The 27,631-nt window shown below is 38.7% G+C and overlaps 1 protein-coding gene across 3 annotated transcripts in view; it reads right to left on the bottom strand.

Annotated features, from left to right (window-relative positions):
• The window catches only part of PTPN2 (protein tyrosine phosphatase non-receptor type 2), an 83,412-nt gene extending 56,036 nt beyond the window's left edge, over window positions 1-27,376 (bottom strand). Inside the window, exons 1-2 of one of the 3 annotated variants that reach the window (XM_081262875.1) lie at window positions 27,085-27,376; window positions 145-235 (exon numbers count right to left, since the gene is read on the bottom strand). In XM_081262875.1, the coding sequence (XP_081119001.1) occupies window positions 145-235; window positions 27,085-27,153 (160 nt within the window). In that variant the 5' untranslated portion in view covers window positions 27,154-27,376. Of the gene's footprint in view, window positions 1-144; window positions 236-26,722; window positions 26,849-27,084 lie in introns of those variants that run through there. The other 2 variants (XM_081262876.1, XM_081262877.1) reach the window with 2 other exon arrangements.
• Between the last annotated feature and the right edge of the window lie 255 nt (window positions 27,377-27,631).

The raw sequence follows: 27,631 nt of genomic DNA, 5'->3' as shown, positions 1-27,631 counted from the left end.
AAAATAAAAGAAAAACGGATTATTGTAAATTTTTAAAATTACTGAACTTATCATCCCTGACCCCAAATCCTCCTCTTCACTGTATCCTGCCTCCTAAAACAATCCAAAAAACATATACATGCACACAAACCCACGAGTACTTACATGGGCTTACATCTCTGTATCTGTTTCGATTTCTGTTTTCTGGAAACTTGGCCACTCTATGAGGATAGTCATGGGACTCATTTCGAATTTCCTTAAAATAACAAAAATATATTTTAATATCCCTCTTAAATTTTATACAGAAAAACATATTTTCCCAATCAGTGTAGAATAACACTTATTAAGGACTATGTATGACAAGCATTGTGCAAAGCACATGGTCTGTCATCTCTCTTAATCTTCACAACACTAAGAAATAATTCTCTTCCCCATTTCATAGGTGAGATCTAAACAATTTGCCAAAGGTCAAACAGCTAGCAAGTGGCAGCCCCCAGAACCAACCAAGATCCTCCAGAGGCCGCAGCCTGTGCTCTCTGTCCACTAACTGCTTAGTACAGGCTCTATTCAGCGCAAAACACTTTATGTACAGAATTAATGCAATAGAGGTATCTGATATCTCACACTCGAATTCTTACTAAAACTATCTTATTACATCTAGCTAAATTCTTTGAGTGTTCATCTTTAAAATTCTTATATATTTCTTTATTTTAATGCTACATAATTAATTTGAGAGAAGAAACAACTCCCAAATTTACTTCTAGAGCCACTAAGGTTAAGTGATGAGCAATAACCACTAGGCCTGAGGCCTAGATCTTTAAGGTTCTCTGTATTCCACTGGGGAAGACAATCTATGAGGTGTGTCTGCACTAACCTCTAAGCCACCTGGCAAAGCCAGCACTGCCAGCTTTTACCTTCCAGAAGGAACGTTATTCCAGGAATCATCAGGTGAAAACAAACACAGCCCCCCACCCACACACACACACAAAAGTATGCTTCAACTATAAAAATTAAATTGGGATTTTGCTCATACTAGTACATAGAAGAACAGGCATTTTAAAAGTTAGGTTAGCTGACAGTTTCATACATTAAGCATAAATAAATAAATTATTCATTTTATGATGGACACTGTTATGGAGGGTTCCTTACTCTCTCGTCTGCAACATCTACCCCATGAGCCCCAGGGCAGGTAACTTCCTAGTTCATAGCTTTACCCTTTTGGCCTAGTACAGAAATTCGATGGTAAGAGTCAAAATATTCTTTGCATACATTTTGTTAAACTTCAACGTAACTTCAAGGAGCACTTAAACTCAATTTTGAGTTCCTGGTAACTCAAAATTTTTTTTACTGAGGAGAAAGAAGAGAAAAAATTTTATGATTTATAATAATTCATGGGATTCATGGTGCAAACACGATGCCTATAAACTGTAATCACACCATAAATCCAAGACAAACACAAATTGAGTAAAGTTTTATTTTTATTGCAAAAATTTTTCATTAGTTTTCCCATAAAATAGTTGCTGAACCTATTTTACCATTATTTTCTTTTCATTGTTTCTGTTCTTGACTTTGTTTCCCTCTACTTTCTTGGGGTTAATCTCATTGACATTTTATAACTCCTCCTCTTCCAAGTTTTTATTGATGGAACACGACGCACAAATTTTTAACCTGAACTTAATTTTTCTGTAAGTTAACAAATAATAAGAATACTCTTGTAAGATATACAACACTCTATTAGCCTGAAGTGTAACAATTGGAATTTAATTTTACTCTTTCAAAATGGAAAGTTAATTGTCTTAATATCACTTGATTTTGGATTTGTCGGTAATATTTGCTATCATAAACCAATTTCCACACATGCATGGGGTCTGTTTCTAGATCCTCATTCTATTTCACAGAATCATGTTTATCCTTGAGACAGAGTCAAATTTTAGTTACTACAAATTTGTAATTCGTGGAAAGGCAAGTTGCCCTATTTATTCTTTCCATTGTGTTATAACTCATGATATTTTAATTCATTTTATACTTTTCTTAGTAAAGATATGCTAAAGGTTTATTCTGACAAAACTTACAGCCTTTGTTGCTATTGCAAATGGAATTTTTAAAAAATCCACCAGTCATTGCTAGTGTATAGGGAAGATATTTTTTGGCGGGGGTGGGGGGGTACCAGAGATTGAACTCAGCAGTACTCAACCACTGAGCCACATCCCCAGCCCTATTTTGTATTTTATTTAGAGATAGGGTCTCATTGAGTTGCTTAGAACCTTGCTTTTGCTAAGGCTGGCTTTGAACTCATGATCCTCCTGTCTCAGCCTCCCATGTTCCAGTGTGCACCACTGCATTCTGTCTAGGGAAGATATTTTTTGAGGGGCTACAAAGCAATGGACAAGCAGGACAGGACACCAGCCCTTCTTCAATACTTCTTTTACACAAACACACACATTTTCCACAGTGAATCCCAAGTGTCAGTTTCTGATTATTATACTTCGCCTAGAAAAGCACACTTAGCTGTGTTCCCTCTAACAAAAGGTTACCAATGTTGAAAAATAAATAAATAAAAGAGGAAGGGCTCCAAATATAGCAGTGGGGAAGAGATTTAAAATTTACAAAACAATGGAACAGCCAAATCCTGTTCTAAGTCCTTGGACTGAAGAAATAATCATAATATAAATATGTTTTATTTTCCCAGGTTAATAATTAAAAGAACTCTTACAGTGAGTCCACTGTTTAAACCTCCAGTGTTCCCACTTGTTCTCCATACCTTTCTTTAATTTCTGTGAACTTGGAAAGATAAGGAACCTCAATCAAAGCTTTAGAAGGCACACTAGCTGCCTATTCCACTATCCCTTCTTTCTCACTAAAGGCTTCTGATTTTATTTTCTGATGAACAATGGACCCAACTAAAAACCTGTATTTCCCAGCCTCCCTTACAGGATAGTCTGTGACAAAGTCTGGCTAATGTGAATAAGCAAGATCACCAGGTTGGGCTACAGAAGATGCTATTCAGTACCAGCTATTCAGGAGGCTGAGGTGGGAGGATCACTTGAGCCCATAAGTTTGAGACCAGCCTGAGAAACACAGAAGACCCTGTCTCAAAAACCAAAACAACATTAACAAAAAACTGGTTCAGCAGACCCTTGTTCCTCTCATCGAGGTCTGCCTGAAATTTGGGTTTTGATGTCCTAGGGTAAAGGGATGGGACGAGGCATCTTTGTGACCACAAGGTCAACAGCACATTCCAAGAAAAGCTAAACAGAAACAGGGTCAGATTTGGTGACATCAGGAAATCAGAGCAGCAGCCCTGAATTCCTATCTCCAAAAATCACCTCATGAGAAATATAAACTCCTGCTAGTCCCATACAGCTAAATCAGGTCTTCTAACTAATACACACAGCACAACCAAACTTCAATAGTAAATACATCTAATACGGATATGGTACTTCTCAAGGCAGAGAGCTGAGTTACATTGCAAAACCAGCTCTACTGATGTTCTGATGCTAAAAATGTCATCTTCTACAGCAGAAAACCCACAAACAGTGCTCCTAGACACATCAAGATTGCTTCCCGTCAGCAGTAAAACTGCTAGGCCAAGGTTTCTCAACCTAAGCACTACTGACATTCTGGGCTAGGTCCTTCTTTGTGGTGGGGGCTGTCTGGTGCATTCCATGGTGTTTAACGGGCAGCATCCCTGTCCTCCCCAGTACTTGTCAGTGGCAACTCTCCAACTGTGAACCCCAAATCTCTCCAAACACTGCCAAATGTCCCTTGACAGCAAAATCTACCACAAACATACATACCCCCATCAACACCCAGATGAAAACCACTGATACCTTTATATTAAAATTGAACTTAAATGACAGAATCTTTGTTTTAAAGTATAAACCAAAAAATTTAAATCTAGCATTTTGAAAATATAATTTTTACTCAAAAAAGCAAGGAATAATTGAGTCACTAGTTATTTCTCGTTTAATAGCAATGATCCAAAACATAGGCAATACACCCACAAAAATATCTTTCAGAGTTATTTACAATGTTGAAAAACTAGAAATAACCTAAATGCTTAATGATAGAGAAAAGACAGTTTGAATAAATCATGGTACATTTTTGCAAAATATTAAAAAAACACAAGTTCTCATGTCAGCATTAGCATAAACTCAGTTCTTGGAATGATAGTGTATAACATAAACAAGGGAATCACATTTGAAAATGGAACTGAACTATTAATTGCTATTTGGTAGAAAAAAAAATTCACCTAGCTCCTTAGCTGTATTTAAATTTTACACACACACGGATTGCCTATTTTAACAATGTGCATCCACTTCTTTTCCTCAAAAGCCTAATTTTCAGGATACCATGAAGAAATCCACTCCAATCAGTGGTCCTATAGCTTACCTCTAGGACAAAGATTCTCAGTTCTTGTTATATCTAGCTCTTTTTTGAGGGGAGAGGGGTGTTTCCAGGGATTGAACCCAGGGTGCTCTACCACTGAGTTATATTCCCCAACCCTTTTTATTTTGTATTTTGAGGGTGAGTCTCACTAAATTGCTAAGGCTGGCTTTGTAAACTTCCTACCTAAGCCTCCTGGGTTGCTGGAATTGCAGGTGTGTGCCACTCAGCACATGCCTACTTTTAATGGATCTACTTTCTTCTATTACTTTGCTTCTTATTATTTTTATACACATAACATTCCCTCTTGAAATTTATTTTTATATCACTGTCTTGAAGTAAGGAGCTATACTGACTCAATTACAGAAACAATTCTGCTATGCTCCAGTAATTCTGGGCTGAAATGCAAGACTTGTTCTTAAGATATTTTCTTGTTAATCAATTCAGCTAATCTTCATTAAATAAGCAATGACTGTGCCTAAAAGTACTACCTAAGAATTTTGGGATTCCCAAAAAACTCAGGATTTATGCATGAGAAATTTCAAAAGTGTAGTTCACATAAAAAGTCACCAGCATAATTTCAGTTTTCATGGCAAGAGACGAGACAAACAACTCTTTTCCATGAGGTTCACAGAATTGAGGTAGCCTACTTCAAGCAGTAACTTACAAAATCCTCAAAACAACTTGGTATTATAGGATGGTCTCCAGGAAAGTCTGTCTAGAGCGTTGTTTTTTTCTCCCTAGAAGACTCAGCATTTAAAAAGCAATAATCAGTACTAAGGCTACCATTGGATTGAGTAATCACTCTCCTAGTATTTCCAAAGGAAAACAAGAACATGGATGTCCGTCGAAAGAGACACAAGCCTAAAGATTTATTCTGAACACCAAAAAGCCTGATGGGGGGAAAAAGAGGCCAAATGTGCATGAACACAAAGATACTGCAGAACACTCAGCAAAAGAATATGACACAGCAATAAAAAAAGAACAATCCTGCTACAGACTGCAAGAAGGGTGAGCTTCACATTATGTAACAAAGGAAGCCAGACACAAGAAGAACATACCTGAAATTTCCATTTATGAAAACATGCCACAAAATTATTCAGTAGTAACAGAGATCAAAACAATGATTGTCTGTGTGGAAGGACAAGGGGGAGCCTTCTGTGGTGTGGGAAATGTTTATATATTGATTTAGGGGCTTATTACAGAGATGTATATATTGTAAAAATTTATTAAGCATTTGCTTATAATTTGTGTAATTATATTATGCTTCTAAATAAATAAGTAAATAAATGAAGGTTAAGTGGTGCAACCACTGTGAGAAAACAAGTGCTAACCAGAGTGACCACATGAACCAGCTGTTCTGCCCAGGACACATACCCATAGAAATGTGCACATAATGCTTGTGCACAGTGCTCAAAACAACTGATGTCCATCAGCCGATGACAGATAAACAAAATGCAGTATAGCTCCACGTGATGGAACTTACTGATCCATAAGGAAGAATGGAATAGCACATGCAACAACACAAGCGAACATTAGAGACATCACACTAAGAGGAAGAACACATGTTGTTATGATTCTGTTTAATAAAATGTACAGAACAGGCAAATTCAGAGGCAGAAAATATTATTGGAGATAATCTGGGCTGGAGGTGGTGCTGTGGACAGGGACTCACAATTGATGTATATATGATCTCTTTCTGGACTGTTGAAAATATTCTAAAATTAAGATTTAGTTGCACATCAGTAAATACATTAAAACCCACTAAATTGTACATTTTAATGGGAAAAGTTTACAGTGTGTGAAATACATCTCAATGAGGCTGAAAAAAAGTCAGGAGCTAAAATGCAGGCTTTGGAACAACATCCAGTATCTTTGCTTTTGAACTCTTTCTAGTCTATGGTTCAATTAAAAAAGTTAATAATATTTCAAAAAACAGGTCACAATCCTACTGACTGCAAAAAAAGGCAATCATCTTGTGCTCCCATCACACCAACAATGTCAAATTCCTTTGGTTCTTTGAGTGACACAAACTTTTTAAAAGTGTAATAAAATCTCCATGACTCGTTAATAGCTAGTACAATTTATCTATTCTTGATGTATAAAAGCTTGAAAGTCCCACCTAAAACCATCCAACTCAATAAAACAGTTTACTTTCCTAGATATAAAACGGTAACAAGTGTAAGACAAAAAAGGAAATGATGGTTTGAAAAGCAATGCATTTTATAGGGTTAAGAGAATAAGAAATCCTTAACTATAAAAACCAAGCAGTACTGTGTGGGTGAGTGTTACACATACACAAATCTCCTGGAGAATTTAAATTAAGTAAAGTCTGGTCTAAATTACAAACTCTTTGGGAAAAAAGTTTTTCAATGAAGTGTGCTTAGTTATTGGAACTGAAATACACAAATACTTTTTGCTAAATATCTTCATGAATGGTTTATTATCTATTTTAAAAATTTTTTGGTGTGTGTGGTATTGGGGATTGCATATACCCCCAGTTCTTTTTATTTTTTAGACACAAGGTTTCACTAAGTTGCCAGGTTGGCCTCATGATCCTCTTACCTCAGCCTACCAAGTCACTGGGATTATAAGCATGCAGCCACCACATAGCAAATTTTAATTTTAAATGGATGTTTTTATAAAAATATTTGCCTCTTAAGTAACTGTTTTGAATATTTCCTCTACCATTTTAACTTAAATGGGCTGACTTCATTAATGCAGTCTTATCAGGTACCACTTTTAAAGAAAAACTTTAGAGAAACCAAAACTTTTAAAGCCCAAAATATTTAGATTTTAATAGAAATATTTCTAAAATGCATGACTTCTAAAATAAGTAATACACTGAACAACATTTAACCTTTTCATGAGGTCCTAAATATTAATTTATGTGCTATGCCAGATGTGGTGTCACGTATCTATCTGTACACCCAGTTACTCAAGACATATAGGTGGGATTGAGGGAGGTCAGCCTATGAAATTTAGTGAGGCCCTGTCTCAAAAAAAATTAATTACTGTGCTACAACACAATTAGAGCCTTCAGTAAATATAGCCCTTTATCTCTATACTAAGTGGCCTTTGAGTTTTTATGTGTTTTGCTTGGACAGAAGAAACTATTTTTACCTTTTAATAAATTAATATATACTCATTGTCAGAATGTAGGACTCTATAGATCAGCAGAAAGGGAAATTAAGAGTCTACCACCACACAATTCAAAAATAACCTAAAAATTTGTGGGCTTTTCCTTCCCTGATGAGTTGCTATGTACAGTATGTACAGTTGATACCATACCCCTTATCTGTGGGCCACATCCCTAAACACTCAGTGGATGCCTGAAGTTGCGGATAGTACTGAAGCCTACAATTTAAAGCTTTTCCATCTTAACTAAGCACTTATGCACTGTGGCCATAACTTGACAGTTTAAGATACAATCACAAAACTAGTCCAAATTTCTTTTTTCCTGTCTCACAATTTCAGATAGATTAGTACTTACCATAAATATCAGCAACCTCAGCATGACTGTTTTCTTGAGAATGTACACCTTTTCTCTTAAAGGAAGAGCTTCCTGGCTTCTTTCTGGCATACCCAAGCTGTCAGCTTCACTACTTTTGTTCTTTGGAGCCATGAGATAACACAAGGGCTGCCTGAATGCAAGCAGTGCACTGCCTAAATGCTTCAAGGGCAGGGTGGCATATACAGTGTGTACACACACTAGGCAAATGGATGCCTCATGTTTCAGGCAGGTCAGCAGAAGACTTTTTGTTATGCTACTCAAAACACTACTCAGAATAGCATGCAATTTAAAATTTACGAATTGTGTCTGGAATTTTCCACTAATGCTTGTGGGCATTAACTGCAAGTAACTGAAACCATGGAAAGCAAAACCAGACACCGGGACTACCGTATTTCAATTTGTTTACAAACACAGGAGTATAAGGAATATTATATATTTACCTGCTTCAATCTCTTAAAATATCTTTTTCTGCCAACACATCCCTATCACCACCTTGGGTTATGTTACTCCAGGATGGCCTTCAACTCCTAGGTACGGGTGTGATCCTTCTGCCTCAGCCTCATGAATAGCTGGGGCCACAGACATGTGCTGCTGCACTAAGCCTACTCCTTTTTTTTTTCCTTTGTTTCTTTTTCTTGCAGTGCTGGGGATTGAATCCAGGGGCGTGCACGTACTAGGCTAGTACTTTACCACTGAGCTCAACCTTATTATTTATTTATCTATAATTTGAATCAGGATCTTGCTCAGTTTCTGAGGCTGGTCTTGAACTTGTGGTCCTCCTGCCTCAGACTTAAACTTGATAATTTATAAACTAAAGAAATGTATTGCTCACAGTTTTGGAGGCTGGGAAGTCTAGGGCAAAGGTACCAGGAGACTTGGAATCTGGCAAGGGCTTGCTCTCTGCCTCAACGGTGGCACCACCTTGTTGAGTCTACACGTGGTAAAGGGGAATCAGGCTGCCTCAAGCCACTTTAAAAGGGTACTAATCCCATTCATAAGGCTCCACCCCATGACCATATCATCTCCCAAAGGCTCTCTCTCTAACCACTACTGCTCTGGGAACAGGTTTCAATATCTGAGTTTTGGAGGGACACACATATTCAAATAACAGAAACTACAAAATGCAGTGCATTTTGCAATAGATACACAGTATTTTGCCCTATCCCTAGACAATTAGATTTCCAAAACTGCACAATTGTTAAAGCAATGTGATGAATATTCTTTAATAAAATTGTACTTATTTTTCAAAGTACTTCTTGACAATCTCCTAAATTAAGGGCCTTTCTTGTCAAGAGACGCAATGAGATTTTTGTCTCACTTTCAACACCACCTAGCTTTTTTGGGGGGGAGGGGTGGTGAAACATTGTCTTATTCTTCTGTACTGCTTACTCTTTCTTAAGAGTAAGGAATCTTAAATTTGAACTTTCATGCTGACATTTTAAAATCACATTATAAATATGTCAATATGGAAAGAACTGAAATATTTACAATACCTAATCTTCCATCAAGAATTAATTTGTTTCTCCATTTATTTAAGTCTTCCTTTTCACTCAATAGAGCTTTGTTTCTTAAAATAAATTCAACACATTTCTTGTTAAGCTTAAGTACTTAATTCTTAAGTATTTAAAATTTTCTGTGGCTATTTAACGGTTATCAATTTTGTTTTTTTCCTTCAGTTGCTTAAGCAAATTATATTCCATTCCCTTGTACTGGACACTCTATAGCCCCAGAAGTAACTTGGGAATGATATTTTGTTTTATATTATATTCTTTTTTAATATTTATTTTTTAGTTATAGTTGGACACAATATCTTTAATTAATTACTTTATTTTTATGTGGTGTTAAGAATCGAACCCAGGCCCTCGCCCCTGCTAGGTGAGCACTCTACCACTGAGCCACAGTCCAAGCCCATTGTTTTATATTTCTCCATTACATCTGTTGATATTAGAATTTTTAGACTATCACAGGTCAAACTGACCTGTTTATTGGGATGCTATCTCATTTATTTCTACTTTTTGTTTTTATTCATTCTTTCCTTACAAAGCTTTGATTCATTTGTTATTTTAAATGTTTGGTTCATTAATACTTTTTTTCTTGCTTTAATTTATAAACTGTGACCAAATCCATTGACTTTTATCTTTACCCAATTTAAAGACGGCTATTTTCTATATTTCCTTTCCCCTTATCATTTGCTATATCAATAAAGTTTTCTTTGTTTCTCTATTTTAGAATTAAAAATACCATTTCTAGTCTACTAAGGATTGGTTTTAAATTAAAACAAAAAACAAAAAAAAACATGTTTGAAGCCGTGTGTGGTGCTGCATACCTGTAATCCCAGCAACCTGGGAAGCTGAGGCAGGAGGATCCCAATTTCAAAGCCAGCCTCAGCAACTTAGTGAGGCTCTAAGCAATTTAACAAGACTATGTCTCAAAATAAAAAATAAAAGGGCCGGGGATATGGCTCAGTGATTAATCACCCCTAGGTTCAATCCCAAGTACCAAAAGGAAAAAAAAAATTTGAACTAGTATTTTTCTACTAATGTAAAAACATATTTTAATAAAGTCTTTTTAGTAAAACCTCTTCCTACAGCACAATGCCCCTTATTTTCTTCAAATAATCTAGAACTTTGGATCCATATTTTTTACATTTTTCAAATTATTCAAAAATATTTATTGCTTGCAATAAGTTTCACAACTATAATCATAATATGAGTTAAGTGTAGATTTTATCTGTTTCACTGTCCAAACCTACTTTCTACACCTGTTCCATTTCTCCCAACACTTTACTGACACTGCTCCACCATCTTCAGTGTCAGGGAAGGTAAATCTGATGCTAATCTGAATTTGTTCTTCCCTAAACGCAACTGGTTTGTGTTCCTTGCAGTTTTTGTTGTTGTTGTTTAATATTTATTTTTTATTTGTACTTGGACACAATATCTTTATTTTATTTATTTATATGTGGTGCTGAGGATCAAACCCAGGGCCTTGCATGTGCTAGGCGAGTGCTCTACCACTGAGCCACAACCCCAGCCCATCCTTGCAGTATTTTTTAATCCTTGGGATCCAAGCTCTCTTCAGCTCAGAGTTCTCTCTTCACTATTTCACTGGTCTATGTCATTTCAGCACTCCTTATCACACAGATCTGAAATCTTTGTGTTCTAGGTAATCTCTCAAAAAACCTATTTTTTTTTTTAACATCTTTTCCCTGAGTTCTGAGAGATTTTGCTTAAGCTACCTTGGGGTTCTGTGATATCTGTTAGTCCTGAAATTTTTATTTCAACAATTGTGTCCTGAAATCTAAAGAATGCTTTACAATTCTGTGCATGCATTCATTCATTCATCTGTTCATTAAGAGTGAAGCTGGGGGTTGAACCCAGGGCCCTGTGCATGCTAAGCAAGCACTCTACCAATGAGCTACACCCCCAGCCCTCTAAGTTTAACAACTTGCTCTTGCAATTTGGGAAACTAAATCAGAGTTTTCTTTACTTCTTACAGTATTTCACATGCCCTAAATAATCTCATCTCACTTTCTTGAAGTGAATTTTTCACATCTAACATTTATCTGGTTATCTTTACAGAAAGAAAATGCATACATCAGCAACTTTCTTTCTTTTTTCTTTTTCAGAGAGAGAGAGAGAATTTTAATATTTATTTTTTATTTTTTTAGTTTTCGGCAGACACAACATCTTTGTTTGTATGTGGTGCTGAGGATCGAACCAGGGCCGCACGCATGCCAGGCGAGCATGCTACCGCTTGAGCCACATTCCCAGCCCCAGCAACTTTCTTATTGTTCATTTTTGCTGCTATTTGTACAACTGTATTTAACAATCTTTTCTTTTTTAAAAAGTATATATTTTTTAATTTTTTAGTTATAGTTGGACACAATACCTTTATTTTATTTATTTATTTTTATGTGGTGCTGAGGATCAAACCCAGGGCCTCACCTGTGCTAGGCAAGCGCTCTACCGCTGAGCCACAACCCCAGCCCCTTAATAATCTTTTTCTTTAAAAAAAAAAACAGGCCATATGATCACCTCGATAGATGCAGAAAAAGCATTCGACAAAGTACAGCATCCCTTTATGTTCAAAACACAAGAAAAACTAGGGATAACAGGAACATACCTCAATATTGTAAAAGCTATCTATGCTAAGCCTCAGGCTAGCATCATTCTGAACGGAGAAAAATTGAAGGCATTCCCTCTAAAATCTGGAACAAGACAGGGATGCCCTCTTTCACCACTTCTGTTCAACATAGTTCTCGAAACACTGGCCAGAGCAATTAGACAAAAGAAATTAAAGGCATAAAGATAGGAAAAGAAGAACTTAAATTATCACTATTTGCGGATGACATGATCCTATATCTAGCAGACTCAAAAGGTTCTACCAAGAAACTTCTAGAGCTAGTAAATGAATTCAGCAAAGTGGCAGGATATAAAATCAACATGCATAAATCAAAGGCATTCCTGTATATCAGTGACAAATCCTCTGAAATGGTAATGAGAACAACCACCCTATTCACAATATCCTCAAAAAAAAAATAAATAAATAAAATACTTGGGAATCAACCTAACAAAAGAGGTGAAAGAACTATATAACGAAAACTACAGAACCCTAAAGAGAGAAATAGAAGAAGACCTTAGAAGGTGGAAAGATATACCTTGTTCATGGATAGGCAGAATTAATATCATTAAAATGGCCATATTACCAAAAGTACTCTATAGGTTTAATGCAATGCCAATCAAAATCCCAACGGCATTCCTCGCAGAAATAGAAAAAGCAATCATGAAATTCATATGGAAAAATAAAAGACCCAGAATAGCAAAAGCAATTCTAAACAGGAAGAGTGAAACTGGTGGTATAGCGATACCAGATTTTAAACTATACTACAGAGCAATAGTAACAAAAACAGCATGGTACTGGTACCAAAACAGGCAGGTAGACCAATGGTACAGAACAGAGGACACAGACCAATCCACAAAATTACAAGTACCTTATATTAGACAAAGGTGCCAAAAGCATGCAATGGAGAAAGGATAGCATCTTCAACAAATGGTGCTGGGAAAACTGGAAATCCATATGCAACAAAATGAATCTGAATCCCTTTCTCTTGCCATGCACAAAAATTAACTCAAAATGGATCAAGGAGCTTGATATCAAAACAGAGACTCTGCGTCTGATAGAAGAAAAAGTTGGCTCCAATCTACATACTGTGGGGTCGGGCTCCAAATTCCTTAATAAGACACCCATAGCACAAGAGTTAGTAACAAGAATCAACAAATGGGACTTACTCAAACTAAAAAGTTTTTTCTCAGCAAGAGAAACAATAAGAGAGGTAAATAGGGAGCCTACATCCTGGGAACAAATTTTTACTCCTCACACTTCAGATAGAGCCCTAATATCCAGAGTATACAAAGAACTCAAAAAATTAAACAATAAGAAAACAAATAACCCAATCAATAAATGGGCCAAGGACCTGAACAGACACTTCTCAGAGGAGGATATACAATCAATCAACAAGTACATGAAAAAATGCTCACCATCTCTAGCAGTCAGAGAAATGCAAATCAAAACCACCCTAAGATACCATCTCACTCCAGTAAGATTGGCAGCCATGATGAAGTCAAACAACAACAAGTGCTGGCGAGGATGTGGAGAAAAGGGTACACTTGTACATTGCTGGTGGGACTGCAAATTGGTGCGGCCAATTTGGAAAGCAGTATGGAGATTCCTGGGAAAGCTGGGAATGAAACCACCAATTGACCCAGCTATTCCCTTTCTCGGACTATTCCCTGAAGACCTCAAAAGAGCGTACTATAGGGATACTGCTACATCGATGTTCATAGCAGCACAATTCACAATAGCTATACTGTGGAACTACCCTAGATACCCTTCAATAGATGAATGGATAAAAAAAAGTGGCATTTATACACAATGAAGTATTACTCAGCACTAAAAAATGACAAAATCATGGCATTTGCAGGGAAATGGATGGCATTAGAGCAGATTATGCTAAGTGAAGCTAGCCAATCCCTAAAAAACAAATGCCAAATGTCTTCTTTGATATAAGGAGAGCAACTAAGAACAGAGCAGGGAGGAAGAGCATGAGAAGAAGATTAACATTAAACAGGAACGAGAGGTAGGAGGGAAAGGGAGGGAGAAGGGAAATTGCATGGAAATGGAAGGACACCCGCATTGTCATACAAAATTACATATAAGAGGAAGTGAGGGGAAAGGGGAAAAAAAACAAGGGAGAGAAATGAATTACAGTAGATGGGGTAGAGAGAGAAAATGGGAGGGGAGGGGAGGGGAGGGGGGATAGTAGAGGATAGGAAAGGCAACAGAATACAACAGACACTAGTATGGCATTATGTAAAAATGTGGATGTGTAACTGATGTGATTCTGCAATCTGTATACAGGGTAAAAATGGGAGTTCATAACCCACTTGAATCAAATGTATGAAATATGATATGTCAAGAGCTATGTAATGTTTTGAACAACTAATAATAAAAATAAAAAAAATCAGGCCTCAGAATTTTCCTTAAATCTAATAAGTGCCATAAGTAAACTTGAGGAAGTGAGGCACACAGAATATTACTAAGCCTGAAGACTGAGCAGAAGCATGCCTGTGAAGAACAAGGCAAGGCAGGACCAGGCAAACAGCCAGCCTATGGGAAGCAACAAGGAGGTGGAAGTACACTAAAAAATATTAACAAAAGGAGGAATAACTTGGTATGTTGCAAGAACTATCAATAACACAAGATGTGCACAAGTGAGTAAAATGAAGGGAATGAGTATGAACGGGTGGAGAGTGAACAGATTATGTAAACTATTGTCCACTTGTCACTCACTCAACACCCGTTAAGTTTAATTGTATAAATTATGAAGATGGCATTGTAAATGCGGGTGTGGATTATTCAACAAATAGCATAATATAAGCAGGTACTTATTTAGAAAAAAATTAACTGGACAAGAACAAGACAAGGACGCCTGATCTAATCACCTCAATATGAAAAGCTCTAACCAGAGCAATTAAACAAAAAATAAATAATAGGCATCCACACCAGAAAGAAGAGGTTAAACTCCCTCTTCACAAATGACAGGATATCATAAGCAGAAAAACCCTAAAAAGAATTCACAAAAAAACTGTTAAAACTAACAAATTCATCAAAGTTACAAGATAACATACAAACCAATCATACTCTAGAAATGAACAACTCAAAAAAAGACATTAATAAAACAACCCTATCTATAAGAGCACCAAAAAAAAACAAAACATGGGAATAAATTTAGTCAAGGAGGCAAAGACTTATACACTGAAAACTACAAAACACCACTGAAAGATATTACAGACCTAAATAAAAAGATGTGTCATATTTATAGGAATCTGTATTAAGAAGGCAATACTATACAAACCACTAATTTAATGTGCTCTCTATCAAAATCCTAAGGACAATTTTTGAAAACCAGAAAAAAATCCTAAACTTTCTTTTTTTTTTTTTTTAAAGAGAGAGTGAGAGAGGAGAGAGAGAGAGAGAGAGAGAGAGAGAGAGAGAGAGAGAGAGAGAGAATTTTTAATATTTATTTTTTACGGGCTGGGGATGTGGCTCAAGCGGTAGCGCGCTCGCCTGGCATGCGTGCGGCCCGGGTTCGATCCTCAGCACCACATACCAACAAAGATGTTGTGTCCACCGAGAACTAAAAAATAAATATTAAAAATTCTCTCTCTCTCTCACTCTCTCTCCTCTCTCACTCTCTTTAAAAAAAAAAAAAAAAAGCCCTGATGGTTTAAAAAAAATATATTTATTTTTTAGTTCTCGGCGGACACAACATCTCTGTTGGTATGTGGTGCTGAGGACTGAACCCAGGCCGCACGCATGCCAGGCGAGCGCGCTACTGCTTGAGCCACACCTCCAGCCCCCTAAACTTTCAATGTACTCTGAACAACCAAAACAATCTTGAAAATGAAGAGCAAACCCTAAGGACTCCAAGGTCCCAATTTCAAAGCCCATTACAAAGCTACAATAATCAAGTCAGTTCTGTAATAGCATAAAGACAGATAAACAGATCCTCCATGGGATAGCAGGCAGAGAACCCCAAAATATACTGTCACATCTTTAGTTAATTGATTTCCAACAAGAATGCCAAGACCATTCAAATGGGAAAAGACAATCTTTTTAGCATATAGTACTGCAGAAACCAAATATCCCCATGCAAAAGAATGAAGTTAGACCATTATCCTAAAACATAAAAATTAATTCAAATGGACAAAAGACTTAAATAAGAACTAAAACTGTAACACTCAGTAGAAAATATAGGAAATGAAAATACTCATAAATTTGGATTTGGCAATGATTTCTTAAATGTGATACAAAAAATGTAGCAAACAACAGAAAACTAGATAAATTGGCCTTCATCAAAATTAAAAACTTTAACATATCAAATAATACCACTAAAAGAATAAAAAGAAAATGTATGGGAGAAAAGAACTACAAATCATGTAACTGACCAGGATTCTAATTCCTTCACATCCTCACTAACAGCTGATATCTTCCAATCTATAATCATAGTAGTAGATATGAAAATAATACACATGAAGTACATAGCCCTTGCCTGACATGCAGTAGGAGCTCAGTCAAGATTAGCTACTTTATTCTTAAAACTCTTTTCTTCAAAGAGAGCTCCTCAAAGAGAACTGTGATTCAGAGAACTTAGTCCATCAGGGATTTTGTCTCCTCAACCAATGAGTGACAGGTACACAGACATAACTTGATTTATAATATATTACTGTGCTTTAAATATATTGCTTTTTTTCTTTTTCTTTCTACAAATTGAAATTTGTGGCAACCCTGCATGGAGGAAGTCTATCATCATCAATTTTCCAAGAGCTAAAGGTTACTGGCACTTTTTGGCAATAAAACTTTTTCAACTAAGGTATGTGTATTCTTAAAAAAATTTTTTTTAGATGTTGATGGACCTTTGTTTTATTCATTTATTTATATGTGATGCTAAGAATCGAACCCAGTGCCCCAGACATGCTAGGCAAGGGCTCTACCACTGAGCCTTTAGACAAAATGCTATTGCATACTTAATAGAGTACAATATCGGGTAAATGTAACTTTTATACAGGGAAACAAACAAACAAAAAAACTCATGTGATTCACATTACTACAAGATCTGCCCTATTGCAGTGGTCTGGAACTTAAGCAACAGTTACCTCCAAGATAGGCCTGCATTAAGGGCAGAAACGAAACTGAGCATCTTAAAATAATAGTGGGTTTTCAAAGAATGCAAGATACTTCATCATGTCCTTCTACAATATTTAATAGAGTATATGCACATCTGACTAATAAAAATAAACACTTCACCAGATAATCTAGGATTTACCTCAGGATTTAAGTATAAACAAAGAAATTTAGGTATGTCCTACAACAAGTAAAAGCTCACTGTCCACTTGGGATTATCTTAAAGTCTTAATCTTTTCTTACAGAATCAGATTATTCTTTTCGGATTTCCTAAATTGTTATTTCCTGTTCTATCATAATAATTCAAGGGGAAATAAACTACACTGGGTGTAAATTTTTCTGTATGCTACATACAGAATGAAGTTATGTACTGAATACTAAAATATTGATATGATAAAATATTATATTTTACCCTGACCATGATGTGTAATGACCATAACAGAGATTTTTAAAAATGTTCTTTGTTTATAAAGTTTGAAATGGGTCTATGTTGTGTAGTTTTGCTTGTTAAAATAAAAAGCAGAGCAGAAGCAGGTGCCACTGACATGGAGTACTGCACTTTTTTTTCCCCCTGGTAACTGCAATTTTCTAAAGTCATTCTAGGGTCCCAGGTGCTTCACTAGTCAGAGTAATACAAACTACAGGAGCCATATAACCTTAATTTAACCTATTCAGACTATGAATTCCTAGAAGCACTATCAACTAGAAAGAGGAATGAACAGCTCTCATAACATAAAACTGCTCAAATACAGTGAAAGAAGAAATAAAGTGATGTAGTATGAGATTTTTTCTCCAAAGGAATGAAAGCAACTTGAGACAAGGGTATGAAGGATCAGCGACATGAATAAATGAAACTGGCAGAACAAAAGATGCATTAAATTAGAAATATTGAGATTTGGAAGAAATCCAGAGGCACGTAAATAAACACAAACTTCACATTGAAAATGATACCAGAAATCCATAATCAAAGCATCTCAAGCTTTAATCAATTTCTTGACCAGGACTTCCTACCCTGGGGATCATCAACATCAACAGTCTTTTGGGGGAGGGAGGGTTATGATTCTATCTGAAATCACATGCTACATATTGGGGAATTTTAAATATGAAGACATTTCTATCATACACAGGTTTTACCTTAAAGGTGTCTAAAGGCACCTATGATCTTTAAAAGCTAGAACCTCACTATTAAGTCAAAGTAACCTCCTGAACCTAGGGTATCACATAAATAACATTAAATTAGCACTATATCAATACATTTAAAATGGTATTACATTTATTTTAATAGCTATTTCAAACAACAGCCCTGCAATTAAGAATATAAAAGGTTAGTAGTCTACTCAGATTGATATTATTTAAGGGAGGAGGAGGGGTGGACAAGGGAAGGACTTGGGAGTGAAATTGATCAAATTATGTTACATGCATGCACCCTTTAACCACAATGAAGCCAACTATTCTGTGCAATTAGTAAAAATTAAATAATAACAGGCAAAGAGGCCCATGCCTGTAATCCCAGCAATTTAGGAGGCAGCAGTAGGAGAAGCACAAATTCAAGGCCAGCCTCAGAAACTTAGAGACAAATGCTTCAAAAATAAAAAGGGCTTGTGGGGTAGAGTTGGGGACTCAGGCCTTAGCTCAGAGGTATGTCCCTGGGTTAAATCCCCAGAACCTGGGAAGGGTTTTTGTTTGGTTGGTTTTGGTACCAGAGATTAGACCCAGGGGAATTTAACACTGAGCCACATCCCCAGCCCTTTTTATATATGTTATTTAGAGACAGGGTCACACTGAGTAGCTTAGTGCTTGATCAGTTACAGAGGCTGGCTTTGAATTCGTGATCCTCCTGCCTCAGCCTCCAAGCCACTGGAGGAATTTTTATTCTTTAAAATTGGCCTGCTGAACAGTATACCTCTTCCTCGGTTATATACTATGTTTTAAATTTTACTTGCAAAACTGAGTTGCGGGGGAGGCTGGGGTTGTGGCTCAGTGGTAGAGTGCTCGCATAGCAAGTGCGAGGCTCTGGGTTCAATCCTCAGTACCACATAAAAATAAACAAATAAATAAATTTATTACTAAATAAATAAATAAAGGTATTGTGTCCAACTATAACTAAAAAATACATATTTTTTAAAGTTAGGCTTTAATATACAACCAAGTAAGGCAGATGTAACTACAAGTCCTATATACTTGTTGACACAAATGTTCTGACTCTCACAGCTGTCCAACAAGAGACAAGGACTGCCCTAGAACATTAGGAGGAACTACAAAATGCAGAGAAAAGTGAATCCAGATGACAATTTCCAGGGGAAACGAATCATACCTACATTTATCTGAGAAAGTAAGAGGACACCTATGTTAATTTAAATTTGTTTACTTAGAATTCACCTGTCCATACCTCTGTTTTGCCCAGGCTACATTTTGAGAGCCAAAGAAAACAAAGTAGGAAGAAAAGAGTGAGCAGAATATCTGAATAAAAATGAGGCATGGCAACATCAGACTGAAAAAGCGATACAGGTTCTACAACTGAGGCTCAGGAATTCCCTGGATATTAAAGACTCACTAGAACAGCTAGGGGATAAAGGCTCGGGCTTTCCATATTTACAGGTACCAGTAATCTACAGAATGTAGATCAAAGGCAAAACAATATGATTTCAACATAAATATTCTCTATTGGGCCACCATTCCCAAGGCTGAGTTCCCTTCAAGTAGTGGTCCTTAATCATGAGCACAGGCAGAGACAGATCCAGTTAAGAATCTGACAAAAGCAGCAAATTGGGAGGCTGAGGAAGGAGGATCATAAATTCAAGCATATCCTTGGCAACTTAGTGAGGTCCTCAGCAACTTAGTGAGACCTGTTTCAAAATAAAAAAATAAAAAGGAATGGGATGTAGGTCAGTGGTAAGGTACTCCTTGAGTTCAATCCCCAGTGCCACCCCCCAAAAAAAACAAAAGATTGACAAAACCTATCCAATCACTTAAGAAACTCAATAGTCGGGAACATGCATGCACACGATTTAGTACACCATTTCAGGAGATCTGAAAATCCCTTCAAGTCTGATCCCAGACACTGTTTTAAAGGTTTCAAGTCCCCAAATGACCCTACCTATGATAACACATTTTACTTCCTCCTTGCCATCAAAAATTAAAACGATTCTCTCAGAGCCCTCAACCTCAAGTAGATTGTAAGAAGAGAGCAATGTAAGTAGTCATATTGGCAAATTAGGGCAGTTCTAAAACTAAAATCAGAAGGACTGGCTTTGGGTCCCCATCGTGACATCTAACTAACAGACACTGTAACATTACATAAATCACAATCTTTCATCTGACCAGTGTTTCCTCTGTCATAAGTGAGGAATTTGGAATAAACCAGGTACTCTATTTTTAAAGAGGGGGGCAATATTCCTGTTTAGTGAACACTTACTGAGCATTTAACATGCTTCAGACTCTATAGGTAGATGGTAGGAAACAGAAAAACAAGGCCATCCTCAAGGAGCTGGATGGATAAGTAGATAGTTCTAAAACAATGAGGTCCACACTTGAAGAAGGAGCAGGTAATTTTGCCTAAGGAGACTATGGTCTTGTTTGGAACACATACCTTACCTTTCCCAGATAGGTAAGGTAGGCATAGAATACATTCCACATATGCTCCAAGGTGAGAAAGCAGCCAATTTTCCAAGAAATTCAATATGTCTGTGCAACCATGTAAAATAACTGATCTTAAGATTAGACAACAGTCAGAAGAATGTGTAACTAGTAGGCAAAGGAATTTTTTTGGACTAAAACAGCTTTGACTCACCTGCCAAACTGCTACCCCACTCCAAATACAGGTTAAGTAACCCTTATCCAAAACACTTAGCAAAAGCATTTCCAATTTTGGACTTTTAGGATTTACAAATATCTGCATATATAATGAGATGTGTTGGGACAGAACCAAAGTCCAAACATGAATCCATCTATTTCATACACAGAACCTGAAGGTAATTTTATACAATAGTTTTACAGTGCCTGTGTTTTGAATGTGACCCATCACATTAGATCAAAAGTGGCAAATTTGACACTTTTGATATGTCAGCACTCAACAAGTTTCAGATTTTGAAGCATTCTGGAGTTGCAGATGAGGAAAGCTCAACACGTACTAGAACAGAGTGCACTTGTTATGTTATCTGACTTCTAAAAATTCGCTGACTAATAAATGGTAAAATCTACTCTCATTCTGACAATATTTGAATTACAAATTTCTAATAAGTAATCTGTTAAGAGTTCCTTGGTTCATAACCCTGATTAATCAACCAAATTATGAGCCATCACTTGGTAGAAACATTCAACAACTTAACTTTTAACCATTTCCCTATGGCTATACTCCATAGGTTTGCAAAACTCCATTTCTTTTCTCTGTCCTTCTTATGCCCCAGCTGAGTCAGACAGCAATTGCCAGTGATTAAAGGCATGAACACTGACGAAAAAGCCGGAATTAACCTCAGGTTCCATTAATGTTATTAGTTTGTCAATAAGACCAAATTAACTTTTCCAGAAATCTCACTTCTGCCAACTGCATGCTTTCCAGGCTAATTCTTGCACCTACGTCCTCTTGTTATCACTGGTTCCTGCCTTTTCTCTGCAACAACCATTTCTTCTATTTCTTCAAAGTCTACTTCTTTGTTTAGGCTCAACCCTGCAGTACCATAAACATCAAGAGCCCTTTTCTCATAAGAAGTCATGTATTCAACAAATATTTATCAAGGGCTTACCAAGTGTCTGGTTCTGTGCAAAACACTGGTGCTGCCTTCCTGAATCTCTGAGTGAAGAAGATTAACCTGGACTAACAAAGCCTGTTTTGCTCCAACTCAAGGATTCATTTGTAAGAAAACTTCTACTACCAAAAGTCACGTTCTAAAGCAATTGTTCATAAAAGGTAAAAAGAGAAGTGGCCAGAGAGTTTCAGACTCAAAATATTAGATTCCTTTCTCCTGTAAGATAATTTCTACAATAAAATTACAAAGGTTCTCTCACACCATCCAATCCAGCTTTCAGTTACATCTGATGTTTGTTCAATGGCAAAGTCGGTCTTCTAGCCCCAGCAGCAATGCCAAGAAAGCACAACTCCTTATAAATATTATCATGAACATAACCCACTGCTGTGAAAAACAAGGCAGAAAGCCCACTTTGACACTTTTCTCTTGCTCAAAGTAGTGTTACTTTCAATAGTGGTTTGCTTAATGCAAACTGTATTCCTGAAATAACTCACCACTATGTAAGAGGAAGTCATGGGATGCTACAGAAGGTTGTAAGGACTCATACCCAGCACGGGTGGGTTGGGAAGGCTCCCCAGAGAAGGGAGACTTCAGCATGAGCAGGAGGTATTAGGCAAGAGGGGTAGAAAAGGGGGGAAATTGTACCACGGCAAAAGGGAACTACATTTATAAAGAGCCCTAAGGGGAGAATAGATACACACATTTCCAGGAACAGAATATAGTGGAAAAGGGAGGAAAATAATATGGAAAATGATACCACACAGGCAGGACATATGGTCTTATGAGTAGAAGAAAGAACTGAATTTTACATTGTGAGCAATGGGAAGCCATGCAAGGGTTTAAACAGAGGCTAAAATAATCATGCTTTATCTTAGGTTCCTCTCTCTACTCCATCTCTTCAAGCTGGACTTCTTAAAAGAAGTCTGCACTTACTCATTTGTACTTCTCCCCACCTTCTCAACTCTGGGCATCTGTAAGACACTGAAACTGCTATTTTTAAATGAGGTATCTGTTATCTTCTGGTTGCTTAACTCAGTGGGCCCTTGCAGCCTGGACCCTATTGGTGGCATCTGCAGCATGTGGCCCTGAGGACTACCAATGCCCTACAGTCTTCTACCTCTTCTCCCCCACTTCCTTGCTGTTCCTCTCCAGTCTTTAATGCAAGCATCTTTTCTCCTACTTACTCTTTTTTAAATATTTTTAGATGTTGATGGACCTTTATTTTATTAATTTATTTATATGCAGTGCTGAGAATCAAACCCAGTGCCTCACATATGCTAGGCAAGTGCTCTACCACAGAGTCACAATCCTCAGCCCCCTATTTACTCTTATACTGTACATGAAATAAGACACTCCCCCATAAAACCAAAGCCTGAATGTTCTCTGATAGATGAATGCTAACACACAATGGGGGGAGGAGGGCAGAAGCTCACTGGATTAGACAAAGGGAAAGGGGGCTGGGAATGGAAAAGACAACAGAATGACTCAGACGTCACTTTCCTATATTCATAATATGAATACACCAGTATAACTCCACATCATGTACAACCACAAGAATGGCAAGTTATACTCCATGTATATATAATATATCAACAATACACTCTACTGTCACATATAACTAAAAAGAACACATTAAAATCAATAAATTAAAAAATAAATATTCCATCCATGGCATCCAGCATATCCAAATCTTCTAAATCTTCCTTGGGTGACCTTGACATCTAGGACCTCAAACACCACTTGTATGCTCAGGATTTTCAAAATTACATTTACAACTCAGACCTCTCCTCTGAATTCCAGATTTATACCTTCCACTATTTCTATTCAATATCTCTCAGGTACTTCAACTAAATCTGAACAGTTTCAAAACCAAACACATTACTCTTTTTCAAATCTATTTCCCACTCATTCTGCCTTCCACAACCCAAGTTCAGGAGCTCAACACTTCTCTTCCGGTTACACCAAGACTCACCCAGTGCTACCTGTATACACTTAGCTCTGTCCAACCCACTAGCAGTCAGGATAATCTTGCTAAAAAATATGATCCCATGGGAATTCCAGGCTTAAATTCCTTAATGAGTCCCTATCAATTAGTTCAAATTCTGATCTACAAGGGCTTCTAGGCTCTACCTTATTCTCCAGCCGCTCAACTTTACCAGACTCAACAAAGAATAACAGCCAGGGGCTGGGGTTGTGGCAAAATGGTAGAGTGCTCGCCTCACATGTGTGAGGCACTGAGTTCGATGCTCAGCATCACATATAAATAAATGAATAACAACTAAAAAATATTTAAAAAAGAATAACAGCAGGTAGTTCTCTCAGCTTTCCACTCTGTGCCTTGTGCACACGTGTTTCTTCTTGGAACCCTGATTCTCCCAATTCTTTGTCCTCTTCAACAGGCAATCTAATCTGTCCTTCAAGACTTAGGTAAGGCCCTCCATTCTCCAAAAAGCATCACTGCAGCTCCCAGGTATTAAGTCACAGCACCCTGTGCTTAACACTGACTTTACACAGACCGCTTTTTTAAATTTGTTCTAATTAGATTACTCTTACGTTTTTATCTGCTTCCCCATTCAGTGCTTCCCACTAGCTAGCTGTCTCCTGAAGAACAGGGACAGTTCTGAGGTAGGTAACCTCAGTGCCTAACACTGGCACATAACAGGGATGTTATGAGAAAACAAAAGAAAATATGGTCTTGCAATTAAGCCCTTTAGGAAGACAGTCCCAGAATATATATGTGTCAGGAGCAGAAACTTGTCAGTAGCATTCCCTGCAGAATTTTCAAGTCCTGGAGCAAAAGCTGGCAGGCCATTGGTCAGTACCTATTTATAGAATGGTTAAATGGATTTTCTAGAATCACAGGAAAATATTTAACCCAAACTCTTCCTGACTTGCCTTTCATTATTAACTTTAATTGTTTGTGACCTACTTTTATTATAACACTAGTACATATAGCATGGTGTCTACTAACCAAACAAATGCTCTTGTTCTTACACTAGGAAAAATTAATGATACACGCACTGACCAATCAAGTAAATTACAAGATTCCTAGGAATTAGACTATGTAAGGGTTTGCTAAACCACCTTCAAACCAGATGTAAAATTTTAAGATGTGCATTTTTTTCCGACAAAAGGGGTCACAACTTTCACTGGATCCTCAAAAAATAATAATTAATCAAACTGCTTAACCAAAATGTTAAGCTGAATTAAACTGCACAGGCCCGTAATCTGAGTCTTGGGAGACTGAGACAGGACAATCTCAGTTCAAGGCGAGCTTCAGCCAATTTAAACCTTCAGCAACTTGGCAAGACTCAGTCTCAAAATAAAAACAAATACATAACAAGGGTGGGAGTTGTGGCTTAATAGTAAAGTACCCCTGGATTCAATTCCTAGTTAAAAAAAAAAAAAAAAAAAAAAAAAAAGCTGTAAAAGCTGTAGCATTCACCTTTTTCCTCTTAAATATGATTTTGGTTTTATTACTGGTACCTTGAAAACAGCAGTCTAAGACAAATGTAACTAAGATACAGCTGGGAAGATCACATAAAAATTCCTACTAGAATTTGCATTAATGATTCTCTATAATAGCTCTTTTAAAAAGCTAGTGCCTTGGGGCTGGGGTCATAGTTTCAATCTTCAGCACTGCATACAAATAAAATAAAGGCATTGTGTCCACCCTCAACTAAAAATAAAAAAATATTTTTAAAAAGTTAGTGCCTTATTGTAACATACTCTCACCAATGTGAATCAGGGTATTTAAAATACTGCCTCTAATGTGTTCAAGAACCTTAACATTCCAAACATCAAAATAAAGGAAATATTTTTTATTGTCATCTAATTAAATGGAATGGAGAAAAACCCAGGATCACCCAGAATTACAGGAAGCCCCCTACACACACACACACACACACACACAGTGAGGCAAACATCCCCTGGAGCAGCATATAACAAACACTCAACCAGTAAATTCAATCTTTGGAATAATATGTTAATGACTAGACACTACAGCATAAGCAATTAAATCACCTCTAAAAAAGATAACGTTTTAACTAGCACAGTGGCTCAGGACCTGTAAACCCAGCGACTGGGTAGCTGAGACAGGACTACAAGTTCAAGGCCAACTTGAGCAACTTAACCAAAAACCGAGCTCAATTAAAAGGGCCCTGGGTTCAGTCTCCAGTACAAAAAAAGAAAGAAAGAAAGAGAAAGGAAAAGAAAAAAGATAGGTTAAAAAAAAAAAAAAGAAAAAGCTAGTCACAAGTGTTCACACTATGGGTTGCATTTTTAAGAGCTGAATGGACAAAATTACCCTGTGGTTAGAGACAAGAGAACAGAGCTAGCCTGTGGGCATCAGGTCATCTTCTGGAAGGGCTGTCTTTACAAGGCTGTACTTGCACAAGCACATGTAGCTGTGGAACTTGTTCAAATGTCTGGGAGCTGTGAGGCTCACTGGTGCGAAGCATGCCTCGGTGAAGACACTGTCACACTGCACCACCACGGCCAGAGCCTTTTCCTCGGGGAGGGCCACCAGCAAGAGACACCAGGCCCTCCGGGGCCGGAGAGTGGCGGTGCCTGTCAGAGCCCACAGGCCACCCGCAACCACCCAGGCTCCGCGAGGGGGCCGGGCGACCCCGACCGCGCCAGGCCACAACACCTACCAGCAGGTGTCCAAGAGCAACGCCTCGCACGGGGGTGTGGGCACAACTGGAGGATGCGACCGGAGTCCCGGGCGCACACGAGGGGGCTCCAGAGCAACAAGGGTTCTCCGGGACCCCGCGTCCCTCCGCGCGCAGACGCACGGGTCATGCCGGGTCCCCCTGAGCCCACACCAGTCCCCCGAGTCCACGCGCACACGCACATATCGCGCCGCGCCCGGTCCACATGCACGCGCCGGGGCCCCCACAGGTGCCCCAGTTCCATGAGCACTCCCAGGCCCCCGCGCCCACCGGCCCCGGCCCCGCCGCGCCATCCACGCCGCCACCAGGCGCCGCTGTGGAGCCGTCCTCCAGAACAACGTCCGCGCTTGCGCTAACGAGGAGGCCTCGCACCACATCTTTTCCTCAAAAGTGGCCCGACAGCGGTCGGCGCAGGCGCGCCCCTGACGCGGCCCGCGCGCCGCCACTTCCGCCCTGAGCGGGAGCGGGGGAGGCGGGAGGGAGCCGGCGGGCGCGAGCCTGGGTCCCCGGAGGACTGCAGCCGCCGCGCGGGCCAGCGACTCACCAGGTACAGCGGTTGCCAGCGACACTGAGCATCCAGCTCCTCGAACTCCCGCTCGACGGTGGCGGACATAGCGGCGGGAGCGAGGTGGCGCGAGCAGAGCCTGCGCCGGCAGAGAGGCTCAGGCCCCGCACGATCCGGGGAGAGCGCTGGCGCTGCGGCGCATGCGCGCTCCGCGCCCCGCCCCGCCCCCGCGCCGGGCCGGCTGGCCTTGGGGAAAGTACCTGGAGCGTCGGACGTCAGCGCGCCGACTGGGCGCCGGAGCGCCGCGCGGGCCGGACGTCGGTGGGGCGGGGCGCTCCGGGAGGCGTGACCCGAGAGCGCCCAGGTGGGAGAGGGCGGGGCCAGGCGACCACCGGCTGCTGCGGCGGGAGGGCAGGCGGGAGGGAAGAGGTAGGGCAGCGCGCGGCCAACTGGCGCGGCGCCCGCAGAGAAGGGCCGCCGCATACCCCGGCACGTTCCGCCTTTCTGCCGGCTGGCCCGGGTCTCGTTAGTCTTCGTTCTTTAAAAGGCAGCATTCTTTAGCCGGCGACTGGGTCCGTGTCTAGCT

The sequence above is a fragment of the Spermophilus citellus genome (genome assembly GCF_964194105.1).
Source record: "Spermophilus citellus genome assembly, chromosome: 12".
In the NCBI taxonomy this organism is placed as follows: domain Eukaryota; kingdom Metazoa; phylum Chordata; class Mammalia; order Rodentia; family Sciuridae; genus Spermophilus; species Spermophilus citellus.
This window is presented reverse-complemented; position numbering and strand designations above follow the sequence as displayed.